We start from the raw sequence: 22,733 nt of genomic DNA on the forward strand, positions 1-22,733 counted from the left end.
GACGGTTACAATCTCATTACGCTTGAGACAGTCAGTAATTAAATATATCGTCGGTAATTAAATGTAATAGAATTTATAAATTAGTTAATTATTAACTTCACTAAAACATGCAAAAGTTATATGCTGAAGGTATATTTTGCTTCGATAACTTTGGTTAATTTTGAATGAAGACAAGAGAAGCTGGTTTGGTTTAACCCTTTTATATAGATTGTAATTTTATACGCGATAGAGGGAGGAAACGAAGTTACCCAATTATCGCTAATAGATAGTTTAACATGATCGAAGATTAAATAACAAGACAATAATTTGATGTGACTATATCCGTTTCCCTTTATGGTTTTCGAGACAAATTGGTTTTTTCGTATTTCACATTTTTTTAAGTTTTACAAGATATCAAACTATTCAGACGCTGAAAAGTATTTCAAACATTTTTAAAATATCTCAAAAATTCCAGGCTAACTGCATCAATAATTGCGTCACAAATAATAATCTAAGGAAAAATCTGCAAATCATACAAGAAAAAAATCCACTTTCAGCACGCCGTTAAGAGATATGCCTCTTTAATTATGAAAATCACCGCCAACTACTACACGTAGTTTCTCTCGGTTGTGCGTCATTGTCCAACACGAATATAGTTTTGTGTGGCAGGCCGAGGTCGTCTCTAATGCCGCATTTTCCGTATAGTTCGCGGTTAACCTTTCAAACTGGATTCGCTGGCAAAAACGAAATTCAATGAATTGTCGAGCACACACAGATCGTGTCGCGAACATGCGATAGCACTCAACAATCTCAATCGTCTCTCTTCTTGCACGGAGAATATTATCAACACGCTTTGCAGTTGGAACGAGCTCGCGAATAATTACGATATGATTCTTGAACCCGCACTTTTTTGCGATCTTCTCAGTCGCAACTTTTCCTCCTCTGTCTAAACACCGAGACATTTTTTTTTCTCGGCCGCAAAACTTTATGATCTTGTCGACCTTGATCTCGCCGGGTGGCTCCGCAGTAGGTGCACTTTTAATTTCTCTCTGAAAGCGGATCTTGCACAAAGAGACTTCTTTCAGCTTCCGTACGTTCTCAAGTACGTCGGAAATTTCAAAACGGTTTTCGCCCGCGTTGTAATTTATATGTTAATAGTTAGAAGCTCGTTTACCACAAATGTTCGCGAAACATATGTATTCAGCTCACAATGAAATCGTCGCGTTTTTTACGCGACGACGACGACGAGTCGATGCAAATTTTCCCGTTGCATAAAACTTCGTTAAGTAAGTTGTAAAATTGCGTTGCCCGCGACGTTGCACCGTCAAAACAGACCTCGCGCGTTTTCTCCTCGAGCTTTGTTGTCCTCGTTCCTCTTGCGCGCAGGATCCCGGATGTCGAATTGCCGGAGAATTGCGCCTCGAGTGTGACGTCACGAATCGCCCGCACGTATGTACATATCGTGGCGGGAATCATTTCGGCTCGACTCTTGGCGAGACTATCGATCGCCGGTTTGTACGCGCGCCGGTGCGACGATGAGCATGCAAACGGCGCCCATGTGTGCGGGACAAAGTCAAACAAACGCGAGAATGCGTCGCACACTAAAAGCAGCACGGAGGGGAAAATTGTGGATACGTACCTGGCGGGACCAGGCCACCAGGTCGCACGCCAATGCGGTATTTGTCTGGACATCGGTTTCTTTCGCGGTGTTCCGGGCGGCTATTATTAAGCTTTTCCATGTAATGAATAATAGCGCTCTCTCTCTCGGTAATGTTGAAATATTTCTGCCTGACCACATACACAATCTACACACACACACAATAATTTCCGGAATAAAAGAGAAAAATGCAAGTTTTAATGCACTATCACATGCGACTGGCGTAAAACACAGAAAAAACGTCATTTGATGACACACAAAGAAGGAGGTTTTTATATTCAAAGCCTTGAACTGGAAAGATTGATATCAACCGTTACTTTTGCAAATCTGAGAGAAAGAGGGCGGGAGAGGACTACTTCATCGCGAAATTTAGGACACCGGAGAGTAACGACTAAGTTTTTCTGACGTTATTTCCGTGACGTACACGACGCCGTAGATAATAGCACTGTGTAAGGTAGCATTGATTTCGTGATTACACGTGCGCGCACACACACACACAAAGTATTTTTGCACTTTGCGATTTTCTAGGACAAGTACATCAGCAATAATAGATGAGCGATGGTAAATCGGTCTCATTATCAACGCGAAGCGTAGAGTAACAATGAAATAAATTAATTGAGACGCGCCATCTTTCCATTTTACTCAAAACAATTCTGTCAATTTTCATTAACAATATCAGACTGCTCGGAAACTAGAAAATATCGAATCCCCGGAACACCGAGTTCACAAAATGAGAAAGTCGCGCGAATTATTACGTGGCTGCTGTGAATTACTGTTTACATAACTCGAGATTCTATTTTTTTTCTTCTTTGCGTTATTATTACATTATGCGCGAGCGCAATTTTATAACGAGATCTGCGCTTATTATACAACCCATTCGTCTTACAACACTTTCATTGGCTATAATGCGCTCGTTACGTGCGCCTACCGGGAAATGATGTATTTGCATGCACGTCGAGATACCGGGATAGAGAAAGAGAGAGAGAGAGAACGAGAGGGAGGTAGTTCGTGCGCTAGTCTCGGCTCTAGTATCATTAAGCAAGATGTCCTCCCACGCGAGGAAAGAGGTATGCATTAATTCTCTCTCTTGTACCCTTCTCTCGTTCCCTTGGTCGAGGGAAAGGAACTCGGCGCGTTACGAAAGGAAGCGCCTTCTCCTCGATCCTGACCGAAGATGGTAGCGAGAGGAAGGGCGTTATCTGCCGCCACGTTTGCAAGTTAACGGGCGCATTATTCGTCGCGCGCCGCGCGACCAAGGTTGGCCGCTTTATCGCCGTGTAACGTTTCGAACGTTCGAGCTCCGCTCATTTCTTCCAATTCAAGAGTTGCTCTCCGAGCAAGTCGATATCGAACGGAGGTCGCGACAGTACATAAACGCGGAAGAAATTCTATTTTCAAAGAAATTAAAGAGAGGGAATTTTTTTCAAAGACCGCGACTTCTCCACAACGTCACGGATTTTTTCTATGCCGCTTTCTTGCGTATTGCGAACGAACGTCGGCGTTCTCAGCGCGGTTGAAGGCACGTTCCGGCACGTGGCGACGGGCGCAATTACGTTCCATAACGAAGCAAACGCTCGTTACCCTCCGCATGAACAATTGGTTCGTTGTCCTGGACGAGGAGAGAGCCGGAGAGCGCGCCCTCGAAGGGCTCACGTTGCTTCGTCAAAGATACGGAGCTACGAGTTCACAAACTTTCATCGTGTAGAATTATTTGTTAATCTGTTTCTACGTTTGTTTTCCAAATGATTATTAAAAATAAAACAATAAATCGATGAGAGGTGACCTCAGATTTGTGTCGAGAAGTACGCGAGAAAACGTTTTGATAATCGTTTGTCTACGATTGCGTTTGCCACTTGAGATTGCCGAGACACTCGATGAGCGCCATTAGCGCTATTGACGATAAGATACGCACGAAATAAAAGCGTTTCGCGACGACGCGAAAAGAAACCTCTGAACGAAACAGAGCATGATGGATACTTAGCGGCGCATTACGATGTTCCGCATATGAAATCGCCGCACGCTCGGTTGGAGCCCTTCCTCGATATCTCATGTTTACGTTTACCCGGGGGCACTCCCTTCTTATCTGTAATCGAAGTTGGAGCATCGACTGATGACCCGAGAACCTCGTCTTAGTTAAACTGTCATCGTCATCTTTGACGTCGTCGCTTCGACACATGTCTCGCTAATGGCCAATGAACAGTTCATTAAATTTTATTTAATTGTTACGACAATCGCGTGTGACAGAACTGTACAATCATTATTCTTCTCGTAATCGTTTTTTCAGTTATTCCACTTCTTACATGTTATTCTTACGATTAAGCGTTCAGCGACGTGTGTAATCGTTACGTAATGAAACATCGTCCAAAATTAGGTGATTATCTTTCGTGACACTTTTTTTTTTTAATATTGCACAGTTCGGGACTCGATTTGTTTTGACGTCTTATCGCTTGTAGGTTTTATTCACTCACTCTATTATCAACGTGTTGTTACAGCGCATCATGTTGCTCCAAGACGTTGATTTCGAAAGATATTTAAATGTTAATTGATAATTGACGGTGTGACGCTTCTGGAAAAAAACACCCGAAAAAATCAGATTTCTGAGTGAAATGAAGCTGAATTGAAAGCGGCAGCAATTTATATTGTTATACTTTGTGTTCGTCTTTTTTGTCTTTGCGTTTTTTTCGCAACCTGCTAATTGTCTCTCGTCGCATCTGTCGCTTAAGTGGAAAGAGTCCAATTATTAATTTCTCTTAGTCGAGTTAACAGATTATTTTCGCGTCGGCCTCTTAATCGCTCGTTTATTTGCACGTTTTCGATTAAACAGACAGTAAACAGAGAATGTCGGCGACACGAGAGCCGCGCGTCTCTTTCTGAAACTGTGGCATCGGCACACGATGCAAAATGCAGTCGGCTGTGTCCGTGCGATAATTTCAGAGCCACGTCGGCCACGCCGGCGGCGTCGCCGTCCGTCTACGTTTACACGTGACATTTATTTTGCGGTCGCGCTTCCTACATTACCATAGCAAAAGAAATATAGATATACCCGCTGCAATGCAGGCGAGGACTTGGAGGCAATATTAGCATTACAATGGATCATTTCTCGAAACACGAAATTCGATCGTTCTTTCAGCGGCGTATGTACACACAGCATTGAAAGAAGGCAAAAAAAAAATCTGGAACGATTAACATTCTAAATTAGATCTAATAACTGCAAAAAAATCTAAATATTGAAAACATCTAAATTAGATTTAAGATAATTTGTAAAATATTAATTAAAATATTTGGATAACGCGAAGCTCAGAAATATAAATTAAATGCAAATAATAAATTGGCAATAGAACCAACGCAGTTTAAATATTAGTTTCTTTCACTTTACATATATAAATACTTGGTAATATTTATTTTATATAAATTTTAAATATCCGGCCGATGATATTTGTCTGGTCATTGAGACGCTTATCTTATATGGTTATCAAAAACTATGTAATTTATAAAAAGCAATTGTTCGATGTCTGGCAGTTCGGTGCGTAGTTAGCGCGACTAACGCTGCGTATTTCCGACGCAACTCGGACTGACAACGCTTGTAACAATTTTTGACTGGCTTCGTTATCGTTTTTCACGAGGATGTGAATGGAGAATACGGTGCACCCTTTTGTCATCTGAGTTTAACGTAAAAAACACGGGCTTCTCCGCCACAACCTATGCGTGGATCGTTGTTTTACGTAACGAAGAGGCGGTTCTCACATTGCCGCCTAATCGTAAGAGCGTGACGAGGTAACCGAAGCTCCGGGCAAAACCGCCTGTCTCTCCTCTCCTTCTTCCTCTTCCTGAACAAGTCTGGAACGTTTCCCGTACAGGTTCATCGAATATATCCAATAAATCAATATCACGTGCGGAGAGCGCGCAAAAATTGCTGACGTTTTTCATTTTATAAATTGAATTTAAAGCAAATGTTTTTTTCCGAAGCTACACAAACGACGTAGAACAAAATCCATTCTCATGGAAATTTCGAAAATATAAAGACCTCATATGTGTGTGTGTCTCTCTGCATATCAAGTTCCACATCCATTATCATATTATAGCATACATCAAGTTTAAATGTCGACGCCGCTTCTCGGTGTATATTCCGCGAATCAAAATGAAGTCGACAATAATTCGCTGCGCTCTGCAAAACGTAGACTGTTCTGCAAAATTGTTTTTACTTGCTACATACGAAAATTGCATTTAAAAAAACTATATGGTTTTACATCTAAACGTGCACTCACGCTGTCAGTTGTGGAACAATTGGAAGAAATATGAGTGTTATAAAAAAAAAGTATTTTATTCGAAGGGTTGTTGAAGCACGCCGAACCGATAAAGTGATTTGTATTTATTAAATCGTGAGAAATAAAGAGGATCCGCGAAAAAAAACGTGAAATTGAAACTTGAAAAGCTTTTGCGCGGAACATTCATTTGTCGATACACATGCGGCACTTATCGATTGCATTTAAGTGCATTGAAATATTATCTACGTACGTGAAAATAACAGCTCGAACTGGAAAACGAGGCATCGAGTCTCTCGCGCTTTAACCCATAGCATCGATCTGATAATACGCCGAAGGAGGATTTACTATCGCGGATACACACGAAAGAGCGCACGATACAATTGTGCGCCCCCGATTTCATTGTGACGCACACTTTGTGGCGCGAGAGTCTTTATCCGCGGATTTACGTGGGACGATTGACAACGTGTGTGCGAGACAACGTATTGACGGTAGTATCACGTTATCATTGACAAGTTTCATTCTGCAGATGAACAAATGTCAAACGATTACTCATTATCGTCGCACGTGGCGTTTGCGCGACAGCTCGTTAAAGTACACAGTCGCATGACTTTATTGTTGCTAGAAAATTTCTTTCCACCGAGTGGTTCTTTCTTTTGAACTCGGAAATCGCCCGTATCTGGCGAATAAGACCCGTGAATTTTAGCCGCTGCAAACAGTTGAAGCGCGAGTCGGCAATGAGAGAGCGTCTGGCGAACTGTCGCGCTACGAGACAGCGTTTGACATTTGTTTCTCCTGAAACGACAACAATACGCGATGCTATTGTCTATGCGTTTCGGATATTTATCAATCACGCGTCGTACGACGCGCAGATGAAAGTCGACGCACTCGAGGTGCAAACCGCTTGCTCTTAGCACGCGGGTTCGTAGTACAAAGAGAGAATACGCACACACATATACGTGCGACGCATTTACGTCGGGCAGCGTTTGACAAATGTACAGCGAAGTGTTCCGTGAAGCACTGACCTTGTTGGCTCCCGAGCCGGTATATATTACGCAAATGCTGCCCCTAAGACAGTTCGCCACCTTCGACACGAATCTCCAAGTAGACTCTATTGTTGCCGGGGCTCTCAAGGTTGCATGGAAAATTACTAAAATTGTACATTGATCGAGTTGGTGGAATTTATGCTTCGGTACTTTCGTCGAGAACGCGCGAGTAACGAATTACCACAAGGTTATCCGTTTTCCCTTTTATATTGCGTAATATCTCGCGATCGTTGGTGTGGATACGCTTGAATTAATTCGATAAACGTAGTTTAAATTTGTGTTTTTAATAATATGCTGTTTGTTATTAAAATACTGTTTACGTGCCAAAACAAGAAGATATTTATTTTTATTTGTTTATTAACGGAGAAAACCCCTTGATATAAAAAAGAAAATCTAGGAAAAAATATATTAGAAAATAATTAAAAATAAAACAAAAATAAGACCGAGTTAAAAATATTATTTTAAATATCATAATTGTATTGTAATGAAAAGAAAAATATATCAAGTGTGTGGTAAATTCGATATTATGTAAAATGTGTTTTTACAATTCGCTGTTTGCTCGTGCACTTGTTAACCACACCACATTTCTATTTTGTCCGAGAAGGAAACCATTCGTTGCAACAAAAGGCGGGCATTGTGCAGATCCACAAGTACAGCGATACATTTCCAGGAGGCAGGGGATGGGCGACTCGGAAACTCGAAGAATTCTTCTCAAAATCTTTTCCTTGTTATTTCCCGATAGACTTTTCTCTTCGGGGAAAGAGGGTCGAGTGAAGTCCGATGTAGACGCGAAATTGCGACGGTTGAGAGTACAAACGTCGTTTGGCTATCGCGGAAACGTGTGGAAATTCGAGAAGCTTACTTGAGAAAACTCGATTCTCGAAAACCATCGGAAAATCGTCGCCGAGCAGTCATATCGACCGTGTGCCGTAACAGCTTCACCGCATTGAGTTCATTTTCTCACGTCGTTGTAACAAGCTCTTATCATATACTTTACGTCATTATAAATATCAGCATGTAGGAAATAATCGATGTTTCTTTCATACGCGAACAATAAACCACACATACGTATCACGCGAGAAACGATGAAATTAAAAATCACTTTGCGCGATACTTGCAAGATTTAATTCAAATAAAAACATACTCACGCAAATATACACAATGCGAGAAAACGTAGAAATTTTTAAACTCGCCGTGTTCAAAGCTCTTTGATTGTGTATAATAGCTGGGAGAATAAATATTTATGACATATCGAACACGTTACGTTTCACCTCGTCACTCTTCCTTCTGCGTTGCAGCAATCAACTTCATTTATTTGTCGAATGCAATTAAAACGTGAAATACACTCCGGAGCAACGTAAACGCGAGCTATCAAAAGTACATTTCACGGAAAATTGATTGCCCGTGTTAAATCGCACGATCGTAGAATAAACCATTTACCGTTTATTGTAGGAAATGCGTGGGAGAATTCTGTGCGATTCCTAAAATACCTGGGAATTGTAACGGAGAAATAATATCTCCTTTAATTTTGAGAGAGTTGGCGAGAAGAGATACAGTTTTCGCAAACGTTATCGCGCGAACATGAGTTTCATGATAATGAAGACGATCATAAAGTGACTGAACGAGACACAACGCGATCGCGCGTAAATGTCGAGCACATAAATTGCAAACTAGATAAAATAATTTTGCCTCTGGCAATCATTAAATTTAACTCAAATAACTACGTAGTGCGTTATTGTTAAATTTATCGGGGATATAAACAGTAAATGTTTCATACACCGCATCCACATGTCAATCGAGTCGTTTTGATAATCGAATAAAATATAAACTAAAATCGCATACACACGCACAAACATATTATATAGCACCAACAAATATATGTCACAAAAGCAAACATGTGGTCTTGAAGTTTTACCGATTTTTGCATTTCGTCCCGAATTATTCTCTCGCACGGGAACTCTAACCATTCTTTTTGAAATGCTCGCGCATATAGCTGTCGCGATCCGATGCGATTGATGGTTGCTATGTTACCTTTTTTGTTTATCCCGGATGAATCGACACGCAACCGCTAGGGGACGTCGATCGACAAACCGTTTCCCGTATATAAAAAAACGATCGAAGGCAATTAAAACTGCTGGCCCAGGGCATTTCGCTTATAACTTACTTGGCGCGGAGGCTACCGTGATCAAGAAGGCGGTTCCTCCTGGGCGAGGCCTCGCCATTGCACATCGGCGAGGCTGACCCTTGCGAATACTCCTAACGTGGGTATGTCGAGCGCATAATTTTTGGTAGTCGGGATTTGCGTTCGCGCTATCCCGGATACACGAAAGCAAAAGATAAAAATAAAAGAGCGGAAAGTTCTGAAATTAATTTTTAAAACGTACATTTATCTTGTATTTTTTTATTTTCTATTTACATGTACTTATTGTGTATATTTTTAGTTTTTTATTATATATATTTATTATTATTAATTTTATGACATTATATATTTATTTATATAATTCTATATTGTGGCCAGTGGCAATATACATACGATAAGAGAGAGAGAGAGAGAGAGAGAGATTGCATTTTATTTTGTGCACTTTATTACTCGAGAAAACATTACGCTAATTTTTCGAAGAAAAAAAAACATTTTTCACGTTAATAAATTGACGTAAATTTACTTATCTCCATAGAAAATAGAAAAACCACTTCGGTGCTAAAAAGTTATATAATTGTTTTTATAACTTTACGTAGTTTACTCGTTTGAATATTTGTAATTCGCTGAACCGTTTCACTGAATTATCCTGAGATGTTGATCCGTTAAAGTTAGAGTCTCGTTGTGCAGTTACGTTTGTTATTAGATAGGCACGTATATATATATACACAAGTCTCTCTCTGGAGAACCAGAAGATGGATGAAACCAGAGGGAATCCAAAAGTGGAGTTGACAGTACGCATTGTGAGTAGCTGGAGTCGTGTCGCGCTCGCATAAATAGACTTTTGTGCCATAAACTTATTATACCGCATTCAAGTGTGCGGATACATTTCACGTTCGCGTAATTTACGCGAATCGCTCAATTTAATTCTCTATTTTCCCAATAGCGTCATATTACACGCTATGTAAGTGTAAACTTAGTAATTAATTTACTGGAAAATAGCCCGCAGGTTAGGTTACGTACAAATCGTCAAGAGCGAAAATTCATCACTCGCTCTCGCGATGAAGAAGTGCGTGTGTGTTTCATACCGACATTTTTCTGTCGAGATTTATGGCAAAATTCCCGACAGATAAGATCTCGTGCGCGACAAAGAGACGAGCAGCAGAAAGCGTTGAACCGATTGAATTCCACAATTCAGCGAAATGACCGGCGGCTAGTTTCCTTTCTCGTTCGAGAGAGTTTGAAACACGAACATATTTGCTCGGATATTGGCTCGCTCTTGGTTTTTCAATATTTCGTGAATATTTTGTTGTCCATTCGCCGAAAATTGGAGACGTTTGCGCGTTTGTCACGCACAGAATTTATTTCGCTTCCAGTTTTTTCTCATGTTTATTCATTCGAAAGCGCTTCGCGTAGGTAATAATCTACTTTTTATTTACTGGCCGGGTAAATCGCGCCACACACGTGGAACGTATATATTCTGTCAACATATAGACGGTAAACGGCCGTATCCAAAATGAGATCTAAACATATCGCGTTCTAATTCTGGCACGTGTACGGACCTTGTTTCTCTCAATCTTCCGTTTCGGTGCGGTAAAATCGAGGTGGTGTTATTGTTTACGTCTATAATAATTCTCTAATTTCGATGTTACGTCAACCGAGTTTTTGCGGAGCCAATGCGGAGAAGGCATTTATTAATTGTTTTCTTATTGAAGTGAATTTCGCAACGAGACGATTGTGTCGCGAATAAAACTGTTTGAGTGAATTCAGTGAATTGCAATATCGACGAAGTGATATACTTAATTCAACTCAATTAAAACCGTCGAACGAAGTGCACACAATGAGATTAAAAAAAAGGTAACTTTAAAGAAAGTCTGTACGCGATAAAACAAATGCAGCTCCCAATTAAGAAAACCGATCTATCGTGTGTGTCAGTTCCGTTTGCGACTCTGGCGCAAACTCAGAACAATCAGTTTCTCAAAGCGCATCTATTTTTATCTCATTCTTGCTGACAGGATCTGTCGTACGAAGCGTTGGATATTGATTTTCGGACGGATGCTGCGTGAGATCGCGTCGAGAAGGAAAGAGAAGAACGTCGGCGACTTCTACTATCCGTGGTAGCTTCTTTTTCCTTTTCTCATCTCTCGCCACTTTGATCGTAACGCAGGACACGCGCCTCTCGCCGTCGCCTCATCGCTGAGAAAACTCGCCAAGGTACCCTTCAGGTGTGCGTTGAACTTCGCGCTATATTCTCCCGCGACGGAAGAACGTATTTTCTCTCGGAACGAAAATTGGAAACATATGCATGAGAAATCGCCTTTCCTTATTTCCTTATTCCAATTTCGGTTGTAAATTCTACTTTCTATTTACGTCGTTGTATCGGAAACTATCGCTCTCGTCGTCTATTTTATGTTTTTACAGTTGTCAATTTTATTTTGCAGTAAAAAAGACTGAAACTTCATCGTTTTACGAAAAATATATGATGATAAACATGCAATATGTAAATATGTATGTAAATATAGAAACATATATTATATTAATTGCTATTGATTTTCATTATTTGCTTACTGCCCGATTTCTGTATTAAAAACTTAAAAAATTTACCGTACATGTAAACGCCGTTGCGCGCAGCGAATATGTCGACTTTCGTGTTATCAGCTTCAAGCCGCGACCGTATCTTGCGGTTTGCAGTAATATGCAGTTTCATCCTCGGCAGTTCCTGGTAGGTATTATAAATATATGTCGCGCGTGTACGAAGAAAAGAATATAGGAAATATACAGAGCGCTTTGTTTTAATATTCATAATGATGCGCGTGGCTAAACAAAAAAGAGATTAAATTTTTCATCATTTCCAACCGGGAAACGCGTTATCGCGTGCATTTCAAAATAAGATATCTACTTATTTACTCATTTTGTCAAAGAAAATGCACTGTTTTTTTGAAAATTGTGTCAAAATGTCACACGAAAAGCTGGAAAGTTCTTTACGATCTGCGCGTTATTTCTCTCAATGTTACAGTAAGCTCCTATTATCGAGAATAATGGGCAGAATAATTCAAGCGTCACTAATTTCATTGTAATTTATATTAAAAAACGCGCGTCATTGTTGAGTATACAATATCCAGTAAAAAACGTGCAAGATGTTATTTAAGTAGCAGTTGCGAGAGACAACTATGATTCCTCGTGTCCTGAAATGAGGACATGTAGTTCTGATGAGAAACACGTGCGATCCCGACGATTGCGAATGTCTCTCCGAGAAATCTTCGTCCTTTTTTGTTATTATGGAAAATATTTTCTTGAGAATTTATAGGTTGTAGTCAAGAAAGCGAGTCAGGAAGCGCAGTAAAGCTAAACAGGATTAACTCAGCGACTTCATACATTTAAAAAACAAGAAACACACATGTTGCAATATTTAAATAAAGAGAAAACCGTGCATATTTCTTTGTCGTTTCAAATAATAATTTCTTTGTGACTGATGAGACTCGCAACATTTGCTTACGCACAAAGGAGCAAGCGACAATACACACGCGCTGTGTTAGGCAACCATTCGTACTTCGCGATACATTCCATATAGGTTTGATCGTAGCCAGGCGTTACAACGACGCGATCGTACGAGGTTGATGAACTTCTCGCGGTTTATTCACGCGCGCTTTGCCGGTTCTTGCAGCAACTTGTTGACAAAGAGCTTTGTCCGCAAATGGTTTTGTCACGTTGTTTATTCATCTAACTGGATGTTTATTAACACGTTTCGCGCGTCTCGTGGTGATCACACCAATGATTTACGACAGATTGTACGCTTAAGCAACACGCGGTCCGCCGCTGTTAATACAAACATGCTAATGTTGTCGAAAATTTGATACTTGACGAAGTGTCTCACAAAACTGTATCTACAAATAAATAATACAATAAAATTAATTAATATAATAAAATTAGTAAAGTTTAATTACTGCATTAAACAATTAATGCAGTAATTCTATATTAAATTTTTTTACCCAATTTTTACTTTTGTTTCACGATCCAATTTATTGATCCATTTATCGATTTATGAAAATAAATTCACTCCGAACATTTGCTAACCAGTAATTGCGCAAAGCTGGTGTTCGTTTTCAGGATCGGTTTCACTTTCCTGACGATATGTCACGCTTTCGCGCGGTCACCGATTTTATGACGCATTCGCAATTTATATTGACTATTTTTTTTGCACACATGCGATGAGTAATATTATAATTATTACTCAGGTACACGATGAATAATCGTGCACCGTCGAGTGCAGTGATTCACTTGTCGGAATTTTTCAGAAGTCTAAAGCGACGGACCATCGTCGCGCGTAAACAGAAACGCGGAACAACACAAGATGGTATCTTTTGACTGGTGTGAAACAACGGCTAACGTGAGTCGAACAATGTTTCATTCACTGTCTGATTATTGTGTAGTCTCTCTTGCAACGGAAATACTGAGGAGAAACGATGTGGTTCAATGGCAACATTGATCGGGTCTTTACTTCTCATAACGGCGATTTTATACGTACAACGTCGCGCCAACGTCAGGCCGCGCCCACTCGACTATACGCTGTTATTAAAAAATATAAATAAGAGAATTGTATAATAAAATCGATAAGTTCACGACATAACTCTGCTTGTATAATTCCATAGTTATTTGCTCTTATGTGACAATTTTATTCATAAATTGTTTGTAGTTGCATTAAATTTACATTCTGTTCAAAAGACAAATATAGAAGTGTAATAATGGTAAGCTAATTGCCAAGCTTCAAATTACATATAACATAATTGGGTGCGTAACGTAATAGAGAAAGTAAAAGCTTCGTCTCATCTTACAATTGTAATACATGTAAAGATTAAGCAGTTTTGCTGATGGTTGTTAGTGGTTGCGTTAAACTACGACCGCACAGTTTCGCGTCTTCAATAATACTCGTGTTTGAGAAGATTTGAGGGAACGATTGTCCAATGCAAAGCGCCGTTTTCGGGAGAACTGTTAAATAATCGACCGAGATTTTCGGAAGTGTTTTAAGCAAAGAAAGAGCCAGTTTAAAGGTGTCGTCTGCCGTCTGAAACAACATAGTAATTAGGCAAATTTTCTTTCCGAGCAAATCGTGTTGTAAGTTCCGTGAGGAAAATTTTTCAGAAAACAAAACTGTAGTTCTATATCATTCGCTAAAAAATTTCACATTATCGCATTTGATGATTAAAACAGAAATCGGTCGAAACACTTACGGTGTTCGCAAGACAGGACAGTTGGCCCGACAAATTTGATTTACTTGCGCATTTCGTCAACTCTGGTAATTCTTTGTTTAGAGTACTTAACAAATCATTGCTCAATTGCGTAAAGTTTGAATTTGTCAACTTGACCGATGCGAGTCCCTTCAAAACGCAATTATAGAGGGATACGTACAATGAATCCGTACTCGCTTTTAACTCATATTTTAACTTGTCGCACGGCTCGGCATTCTGAGCATTTTTTAGCAACGAATCCCTGTCTTGCTGAACCTATTAACATAAAAATAAAAGAATTGATACTTTGTACGTTGACAAACGTACATAAAACTTTCTTTGTTAAAATTTGACTATTTCCTTGAACAAAAATTTATCTGATTTTCTTACGTTACATAATATTACATATACACTTTCCATGTTGAAAGACAATGTAATCACTACGTCGTCAAATTATAAGACGAGAGATAAGAATAATTTATTTCACAATAATTTAATAGATAGTATGTTTGAATATTTACTAGGTCCCGTTCATTAGATATATTAGCAATCGTTTGGTCGATCGCTTGTTCTGATTGTGAACTATATGAACTTATGCTATTTTGTGCAAGTTCAAAAACGTTATGAAGTTTATCTAGGTTTTGCGGTAAAGATAACAGACTATTCCAATCAAGCGTGCCAGCTTGGGCTGTTTGGTACGTAATCTGAAAAAGTAAACAATATGTATATTAATGTAAAGTATACGCGCGACAAATACGTGAAATTATGTTACATAACAATATTCTATTTTCTCTTTCTTTTTATTAAACATAATATTTTATATTATATAAAATAAATGTGTTAAATAAAATCTTGGTTTTTCTTCAGTGGAAATAATTACACAACAATCCACGCTTATCTTTGCAATCATTTGCTTCAACTTTTTGAAAAATACTACAATTTTCAACAAACGATTGAATTCTACTTTTTTTCTCATTTTTATGATTCGCGAAACTACAATACAACAGAGATTAAAAAATCGGTATACTTACACAAACAGCTAGGATGATGTAACTCATCGCCATTTTCGACATTGTTGTTGCTCCAATTCTGTTGCACTACTTCTGCTGAGCGACTTCGGCAGTACTACATGTGTGATCCAAACCGCAGTTTATATAAGAAATATCCATCGCCAACGCGACGCATGTCAAAGTATGCAAATTATATGTCAAATTATATCAGTGACGCAATTCTACTAATTAGGATGAATCAAGTGACAAATGACAGTGATAAGCAAAACATATTATTCAGGAAAACGTGAATTTTATTTGTGTGATTTACTGTGTTATATGATCGTTGCGCCGATAAAAATGTGTTTATCGTTACATTTCTACAATTGTTTATGCAAATATTAAACTAAAGGTATACATAATAACTTCCGTATCACAAGCAGACGCTGTCGAGGAATGTAAAAAACGGTAGAAACTTTTTTTTTGACAACATGCCATCTTTTATTTCGATATTTTTAATGTTGATTGTTTTAATATGACAAAAAGATTTTAGTATTTTTTTAATATGACAACTTTTGTTTAGTGTGGTGTAATTTTATAAAAATATATGAACCATTTTCTTTATAGCCAAAAAACTACAATTGCGTGTTAAATCGGAGAATATTTACTTATTTTGAAGGCATCGTTTGTAGCTGGCTAAAGCCTCAGATATGTGGCGCTTAAGTCGTGTCATATTTGATTGAGTTTTGCACTTCTCCAATCTTTGCAGATACTTGGCGAATTGGTAAGACCTCGCGTCATATTCCTCAACTTGACGAGATAGTTCCTCGGTGCGTTTCTAGAAAATAAAATAATAAATAAATAAATAAAATAAAATATAAAAAAATACATAATTCTGTACAAGATTACTTACATCAGGGTAATCAATTTCTTTCACCAGTAGGCTTCCGTCAAAAGCCAGAGAATTCATGTCCGCATCGGCATAATTGATTACTTTTTCCGTGCAGGATTGAAAGTGCGCAACAGTCTTCACAGCATTATTGTTTATGTCATCTTTCACATCGCAAGAAGCACTTTGTGTGTCAAATTCTTTTCTCAATGCTTCCATATCGCTTAAAGACTTCAACGAAATTTTTAAGCAAATACATTTTACGGAATGTTAAACCAAAAAAAAGTATCTTAACGAGTACATTTAATATCTTTTCTGACATTTCATTGTCAACTACTAAAAAATACTATTTTTTAGTAGTAATTTATCGATGTTATTGTTAACTTATATGTAAGTTATATAACACGTACCTTCAGCACCACTTCATTCACATCGGCAATAAAGTTTGCGTTTTCAGTAGTCGCTAAAGCTTTAATTCCTTGTACCTGATCAAACGCACGATTCTTCGCTTGCAAAATCGTAAATTTCATCTGATCTCTTTCATCCTCGTTCAGCGCGTTTACTTTATGCTACAAGTTGGTCTTCGATTAAATACAAAACAAAACAAATACAAGAACAAACTCTAATAATTTAATATATTATTTCCATTACGAAAGATACTTACAAAAACCAGCGTAGCAATAATGACAATTGTGAATTTCAACATTCTCTTTTGTCTCTGCTGTATTGCCTCTCGAAGCGATTCCTCACAACGGTATTTCTTTGCGGTAAAAGTTGAGCTTATATAACACACTTATCTTCCACATCTCCGAAATGTGCAAATAAACGTACATGTGACCACTTGTACCAATAAGCGATTATATTTTAACCATAAAAAAACGATAATATCGAGAGCGAGGTATATACTTTTCATTATCGGATGAAAATATAAAAAAATTCGTGCAAAATTGCTCAAGTTTATATCTGTGAAACCTCATTTATTACATTGATACTGTATCGATACGTTTATTTAATTAGGCCGGTATTATATTGAAAGCGAAACGCGTCATCGGGATCAATATGTCACACAGAAGAGAGTGCGGGCACGCTGATTACCGTTAGAACTACATCTCGCGCGCGTGTGTGGCGCACGTAACATATGTACGTACACGCACACAAGTGCGTTCGCACATACAAATTCACCCCTATAAAATATTCCCATAGAAGAAGCGGCACGGGGTGTCGTGGGAACGGTCTCGCTCGATATAAAGTGCCGTGCACATTTTTATGTAGACGTTCGAGTAGTCTCGGGGATTTCTTTATAACGAATCGCCGAGTCTCCTTCGTCTGGGAGTCGTGTTACGGAATCAATTTGATGAGAATACATATTTTTCTTTTTCTTTCTCTGTGAAAGTGTATTATGGTACAGACGCGACTTCAATTTTCTGCGGAACGTCATTTGCGCGCGCGCACGCGCGCAAACTTGAGCACAATTAGCAGCTTATGTCTGCGTAAACAACGTCTTTCGTGAAAAATGAACTTCCAACTTGACATTGGATTATAAATATACACAACTATTTTGTTATAAATGTATCTTCTGCCTTTATTTTAAACAAAAAACATAAGTTACAAAAATTGTAGGAAACTAGAATCTCAGAATTTTATATGGTTTTTATTTTATTTGGTGTATAAACAATATTATAATATATAAATAAAATTGTCAGTTTTTTTAACGTAAATGTAATTGGCAGTAAAAGAGAGTATTAAATGTTAACATCAAATAAAGTACCTCGTAGCATGTTGAAAAGTTCACGAGACTCCAATTACGAAGTTTTCTCTGACGAGTTGGTCGGATAATTGTCGAAATTTTGGTTATATAAATCAAACTTTCTTTATTTATCCTCTTCTCTTTTTCATTCACAAATGTCGGCGCAATAAATCGCTCGGATTGCTATTAAATTAAGTGCGTATGATAAAATTTTGACAAAACGATAAAGTGCGCGTACCGTCACATCTATTATATAAATTATTTTCATAAAAAAGAATCGCATTAATTGCGTGATACTTTTTTGTACATTTAAATGTCACAAAAGCACTATTCAATTACATTGCAAGTGTATAATTTTTCATGTGTTTAATGTACTTTTGTTTTTTTTCAGAAAAAAAAGTGTAAATTCCTCTCTTTGGGCTGGAGTGAGCGATAAATTTTCGGTGAGTTTCGAATTATTTGTAATTACACTACAATAACACATTTGTTTACACGTACTCTTTTTTTGTTGATTCAATTTCAACCATTTATTTTTCTGCGAAGATATAAATGCAAGATGAAAAAAGAAAATACGTAAAAAAAATCTACACATAACATCTGTTCACGTGCGTTTTGATTCATTTCCGGAATATCAATGTCATGTGTTCGCATATATTCTTTGTACGAAATTATGAGGTCTCGCTGTCACAGGGGTAAGTTAGAAATAATAAAACATTGTGCATGTGTGAGAGAAAAAATAATACACGTGTGTATGTAAAAGAATATATAGATAAACATATTTAAAAAAGTTTTTATAGAAGTTTGTGAAGAAACGCCTTTTTATCATTTTCACATTTTAATTGCATTTGTGTTATAAGACCACTATAAATTATAAAATTTTCAGTAATAAGAAAAATAATAAGAAAAAATTAATTTTATCTTCTCATTAATTTTCTATTTTATGTATTACGAGTAAAAACAACAGTGTATAATGCCGCAGTTTTTTTTTGACGGCTTTGTTGTTAAGTAAGGTGACGGATCGATGCCGTTGATTAAAGCGTCGGCACGAAGTCCAATAACTTCGGCTGAAATTAAACGGGGAAACGTGTCACGTAAAGCGCACTTCGGGCTCACAGAATTCGTTCGCCGAAGCTAGCCGTCCGTTATCCTTGCCGACTATCGAGTGTCCACGAATCGAACGCTTATATTGAAACGGGCTCTGAGTTTGTCTAATCGATCGAGCGTTTAACGTTGACGCGCCAATGACGAAATGTCATGCTTCGTTAATTGCCCGCGGAGAACGATTTCACGTCACCGATTAAAGCGCGTGTATATACTCATTTAGTTCCTCGCGTGCACAATACTTGTCATAGCGCTCTATTGTTGCGCAGAGCACTTATATTGTCTGACACCGAAAAAGAAAGGGCGGCCTACCGGACCTTGACTCGGGAACTTCCCATGACAGGTTCTCCTGTATTTTGGGAGGGCAGTTACAGATAAGAGAAAATAGTTCGAGCTCAGAGGAAGAAGCAATAAATCAGAAGAATTTATTTAATAGCAGTTCAGCTTCGATTTCTCTTCCGTCTCTTCGTGATAAGCGGCAATCGAAACTGTCGGCCGGTTCCGATAATAATCGTTGATTCTCACGAAGAGACTCCGTTTCGGAATAACTTTCCACCGGACAACGCTCGGACAAGTTTGCGTCATGCTCAATTCGCTGAATCACAGGTGATTCGCAGCAAGAAGCGAGTAACGGTAGAAGAAGTGCTCATTAGCGTGCAATCTTTTAACCGGCGAAGCTGCCGTGCTCGAAACAAAGGGAACCAGACAGTTAGAATGGATGAAGCCTCGTTATTCCGTTGTATAATTTACAGACTGCTGCGGCACGGATAAGGAATTCTCTTCAGTTTGCAAGAGCAACTTCTTCATCAGACCTCTACGGCATTATGACATTTACATAAGCATTGTCGCGTAATTAATATTCTAATGAAAGTTGTGTTAGGCGTCTGATATAAATTATTTTTCAAGAGAAAAATCAATATTACATCACAAAATATTTGATGTTTTTATGTGAAGAAAAAGTCACTTCTAAAACTTAAACAATTTACCGTTTTTTGACCTAATTTTCTGGTCTACAAATTGCGACATTGTAATTGTCGCAAAAAATGAAGTTCCGTATCGCAATCAACGAACGCATCGGACATTCGCTCCCATATCTAGTTAGCGGTACGCGTGCCCGTAATGAATAAATTTTAATTGGGAGCGCATCTCTGGGGATTACGCGTATCGCGCTGCTGTGGTTTGCCTCAATCTCGCGCTTCTCCGATATTAATTCGCATTTCACGTGAAACGCATGTCCGTCCGATTTGACATCTATAAGATTGACGTTACAATCGCGAAATTTTGACGCAATTTTGAGGCGGAAATAATTTTTCTTACAAAGTTTTTTCTCAGAAAAAATAGTTTTGATCGCCACATTCGCGTGAATTATATTATATACTTACTTTGAATATTCTTGCAACACAAATATCTGAAATTTCAATGCGCGAGATCCTCGTAGTGTTGTACCTCGCGTCGTCTCGCGTTGTTTGCGAATCCTGCGCTTAGAAGCTGCACCGCTGCCTTGATTAATTACACCTCCGCGATAATTACGCTTACGAAATTCTCCGGCAATGAAGCATGGCACGTATTGAAACACACATGCCACATTGTCGGTACCTGCCAACTCGATGCCTGGGAATATACCGGCATGTGGTTTTGTCGCGGCCATATGGCGCGTCCGTAGAAACGCACGTGCGAGAGAGAATCAAGAGAGACGCGTATTCCGTACGTGTAGATCGTCGACACAACAGAAGAAACATTGGTGCTGTAAATACACGAGCACGCTGTTCATTAAGAGCGACTGCGTGTGTGTGTGTCAACAGTCCTAACAAGTCTTGTGTTAACGGACAATATTAAATGTTGTTATTTGTTGAATAAATGTATTTCTTTGTTATTTATTTAATATGTTAATAAATAAATTTTTGCGTTAGTCTAATAAATAATCAAAAGGCCAAAAACGAGCAAGAGCTATTTTTTATATTATTTAATTAGATTTAATCTTATAATGTACGTCCATTTAATGAACATCAGATCTCTTTTAAAGAGGTACACAACTCTGAAGGGTTACCGCGAAGAGAGTCAAATAGTAACGGCTATGTCGTCGCAAAAGTTCTCTCACGGAGAGAAGGATGTTGGGAGTCACCCTTCGTTTGCGAGACGCAAGTGCACCTATGCCGTTCGTTACTCTTTACACCTGTGCTCACGCACGACACCCCGGCACATTCTGCAACGACGCGTATTGTGAAACCCTCTGTGCGTAACGTGAAAACAATCCGACCGAAATACTCGCAGCTGGGGCTGCGATTGTCGATTACGGGGACCTTCTTTCCGAGCGATCGTGATGATTTCTACTAAAACGGAAAAAAGGGGCAAGGCCGTGCGTCATAAGAGTAAATTATAAAAAGTATTGGGAGACACTTGAAATGTTCAAATTTTTATCGAATTATTTCCTTGTTAGTGACAAAAATAAATTCTCGCATTTATGTAATTATATTGTAATAAAACAATGTTTAAATATTTCGATATGCTCTGCTCTCACTATATTCTCCGTAATTTTATGCTTATCGCATTGTTGATTTGTGATAGAAATTTACATTTTATTGACAATTTTAATGAGAGTGCAGAAGTTTTTAAAGAGCCGCTGCAGCCGCATGTTTATTAAACGTGTTGGGAGCCACGAGAACTAACTTCCTGCATTTAACGCTCGTGTTTGGCTTACGATTCGGGAGAGCACGTAGGAGAGCAAAGGCAGATGTTGAGTTTCTTTCGTCATCTATGTCGCGCGCTCTTAAACGCGGAAAGTAAATCCACGATTCGCAGCTGCTTGGAGAGAAAATGCACACGTCCCATTGAGAACTTTCAGCTCCGTTAAATGTTACCTCTCGCGCTTAATTAAAATCTAAACCGCGCGTTTAGTTTTTCACTCACTGTAATTTACTGCAGAGATTTGCCTTTTTAAAAGTCTTTGCAGCGCAGCTTCCGTAATAGAAGACTTGTAAAAATAATATTTTTGCGTCTTTCTATTTAAAAAATTGTTACGCACTCTCGTAGATATTAAAAAGAATTAAGTGTTTTAGCAATTGCTATAATTTCCGGATAGTTTTCATCGCATTTCAAAATGAAAAAACGATTCTGCTCTCGACGAGAGATCGTTCCGATCGAAGTGAGAGAAAGAGAGACGCTTCGAACTTCACGGTAAGTCTCTCCGGGTCGTGTCTCAAGCAGATGTACGAGCATTTGCTGTAGCAGCTGCTTCTCTCACCGCCGTAAACTTCGCGTATCCACCCCGGCCTCTTCGCCTTCGAATGACCCGACGCGAACTTTCCGTCACCTGCGTTCGGATGATTTGACGTCAAAATCGCGACGTCGATTTTCAGTTTCGTCGTCGATACAAATTTCTCCGATCCGAAGCTCGAGAACCCGAGACTCGAATCGTTCCCCGATGATCGTAATTGCGTGAAAAACCGGTTTCGCGTCATCGAACCGAGAAAGGCGACGATCGAGGGTGCCGTTGACGCTAGACATATCCCTGAGATCCATCGAGAGAGGGAAAAGGAAGCAACCTGAGTCTGACTCGGGGCATTCGCGTTGGTGAGAAGAGGAGAGAAAAATTGACTCTTATTCGACTGGCTTCGATCCGGGTTTCTCGTGTACTTTACACGCTCCTGGAAGTTTGTGTAAAATTTTATCTACGTGTAATGTGTGCAACATTTTGTGTATTT

At 38.8% G+C, this 22,733-nt stretch overlaps 2 protein-coding genes across 3 annotated transcripts in view; one reads left to right on the forward strand and one right to left on the reverse strand.

The window, feature by feature from the left end:
- LOC109852020 (protein numb) overlaps window positions 1-22,733 on the forward strand; it is a 47,017-nt gene that overhangs the window by 2,585 nt on the left and 21,699 nt on the right. Inside the window, exon 2 of the mRNA XM_020422764.1 lies at window positions 18,323-18,374. The gene's annotated coding sequence lies outside the window, so the exon portion shown is untranslated. The remainder of the gene's footprint in view (window positions 1-18,322; window positions 18,375-22,733) is intronic.
- LOC109852021 lies at window positions 13,710-16,943 on the reverse strand. 2 transcript variants are annotated; one of them, XM_020422766.1, is made up of 7 exons: window positions 16,849-16,943; window positions 16,595-16,753; window positions 16,209-16,415; window positions 15,338-16,133; window positions 14,828-15,010; window positions 14,310-14,582; window positions 13,710-14,143 (listed from the first exon to the last, which is right to left on the reverse strand). In XM_020422766.1, exons 1-4 carry the CDS (start codon window positions 16,888-16,890, stop codon window positions 15,960-15,962), a joined length of 582 nt encoding a protein of 193 aa, XP_020278355.1. In that variant the 5' UTR covers window positions 16,891-16,943; the 3' UTR covers window positions 13,710-14,143; window positions 14,310-14,582; window positions 14,828-15,010; window positions 15,338-15,959. The 2 variants fall into 2 exon arrangements, with proteins under 2 accessions (XP_020278355.1, XP_020278354.1); XM_020422765.1 differs by lacking the exons at window positions 16,209-16,415; window positions 16,595-16,753; window positions 16,849-16,943 and having other exon boundaries at window positions 15,338-15,448.

The sequence above is a fragment of the Pseudomyrmex gracilis genome, unplaced genomic scaffold (assembly GCF_002006095.1).
Source record: "Pseudomyrmex gracilis isolate BER0280 unplaced genomic scaffold, ASM200609v1 scaffold_23, whole genome shotgun sequence".
Taxonomy (NCBI): domain Eukaryota; kingdom Metazoa; phylum Arthropoda; class Insecta; order Hymenoptera; family Formicidae; genus Pseudomyrmex; species Pseudomyrmex gracilis.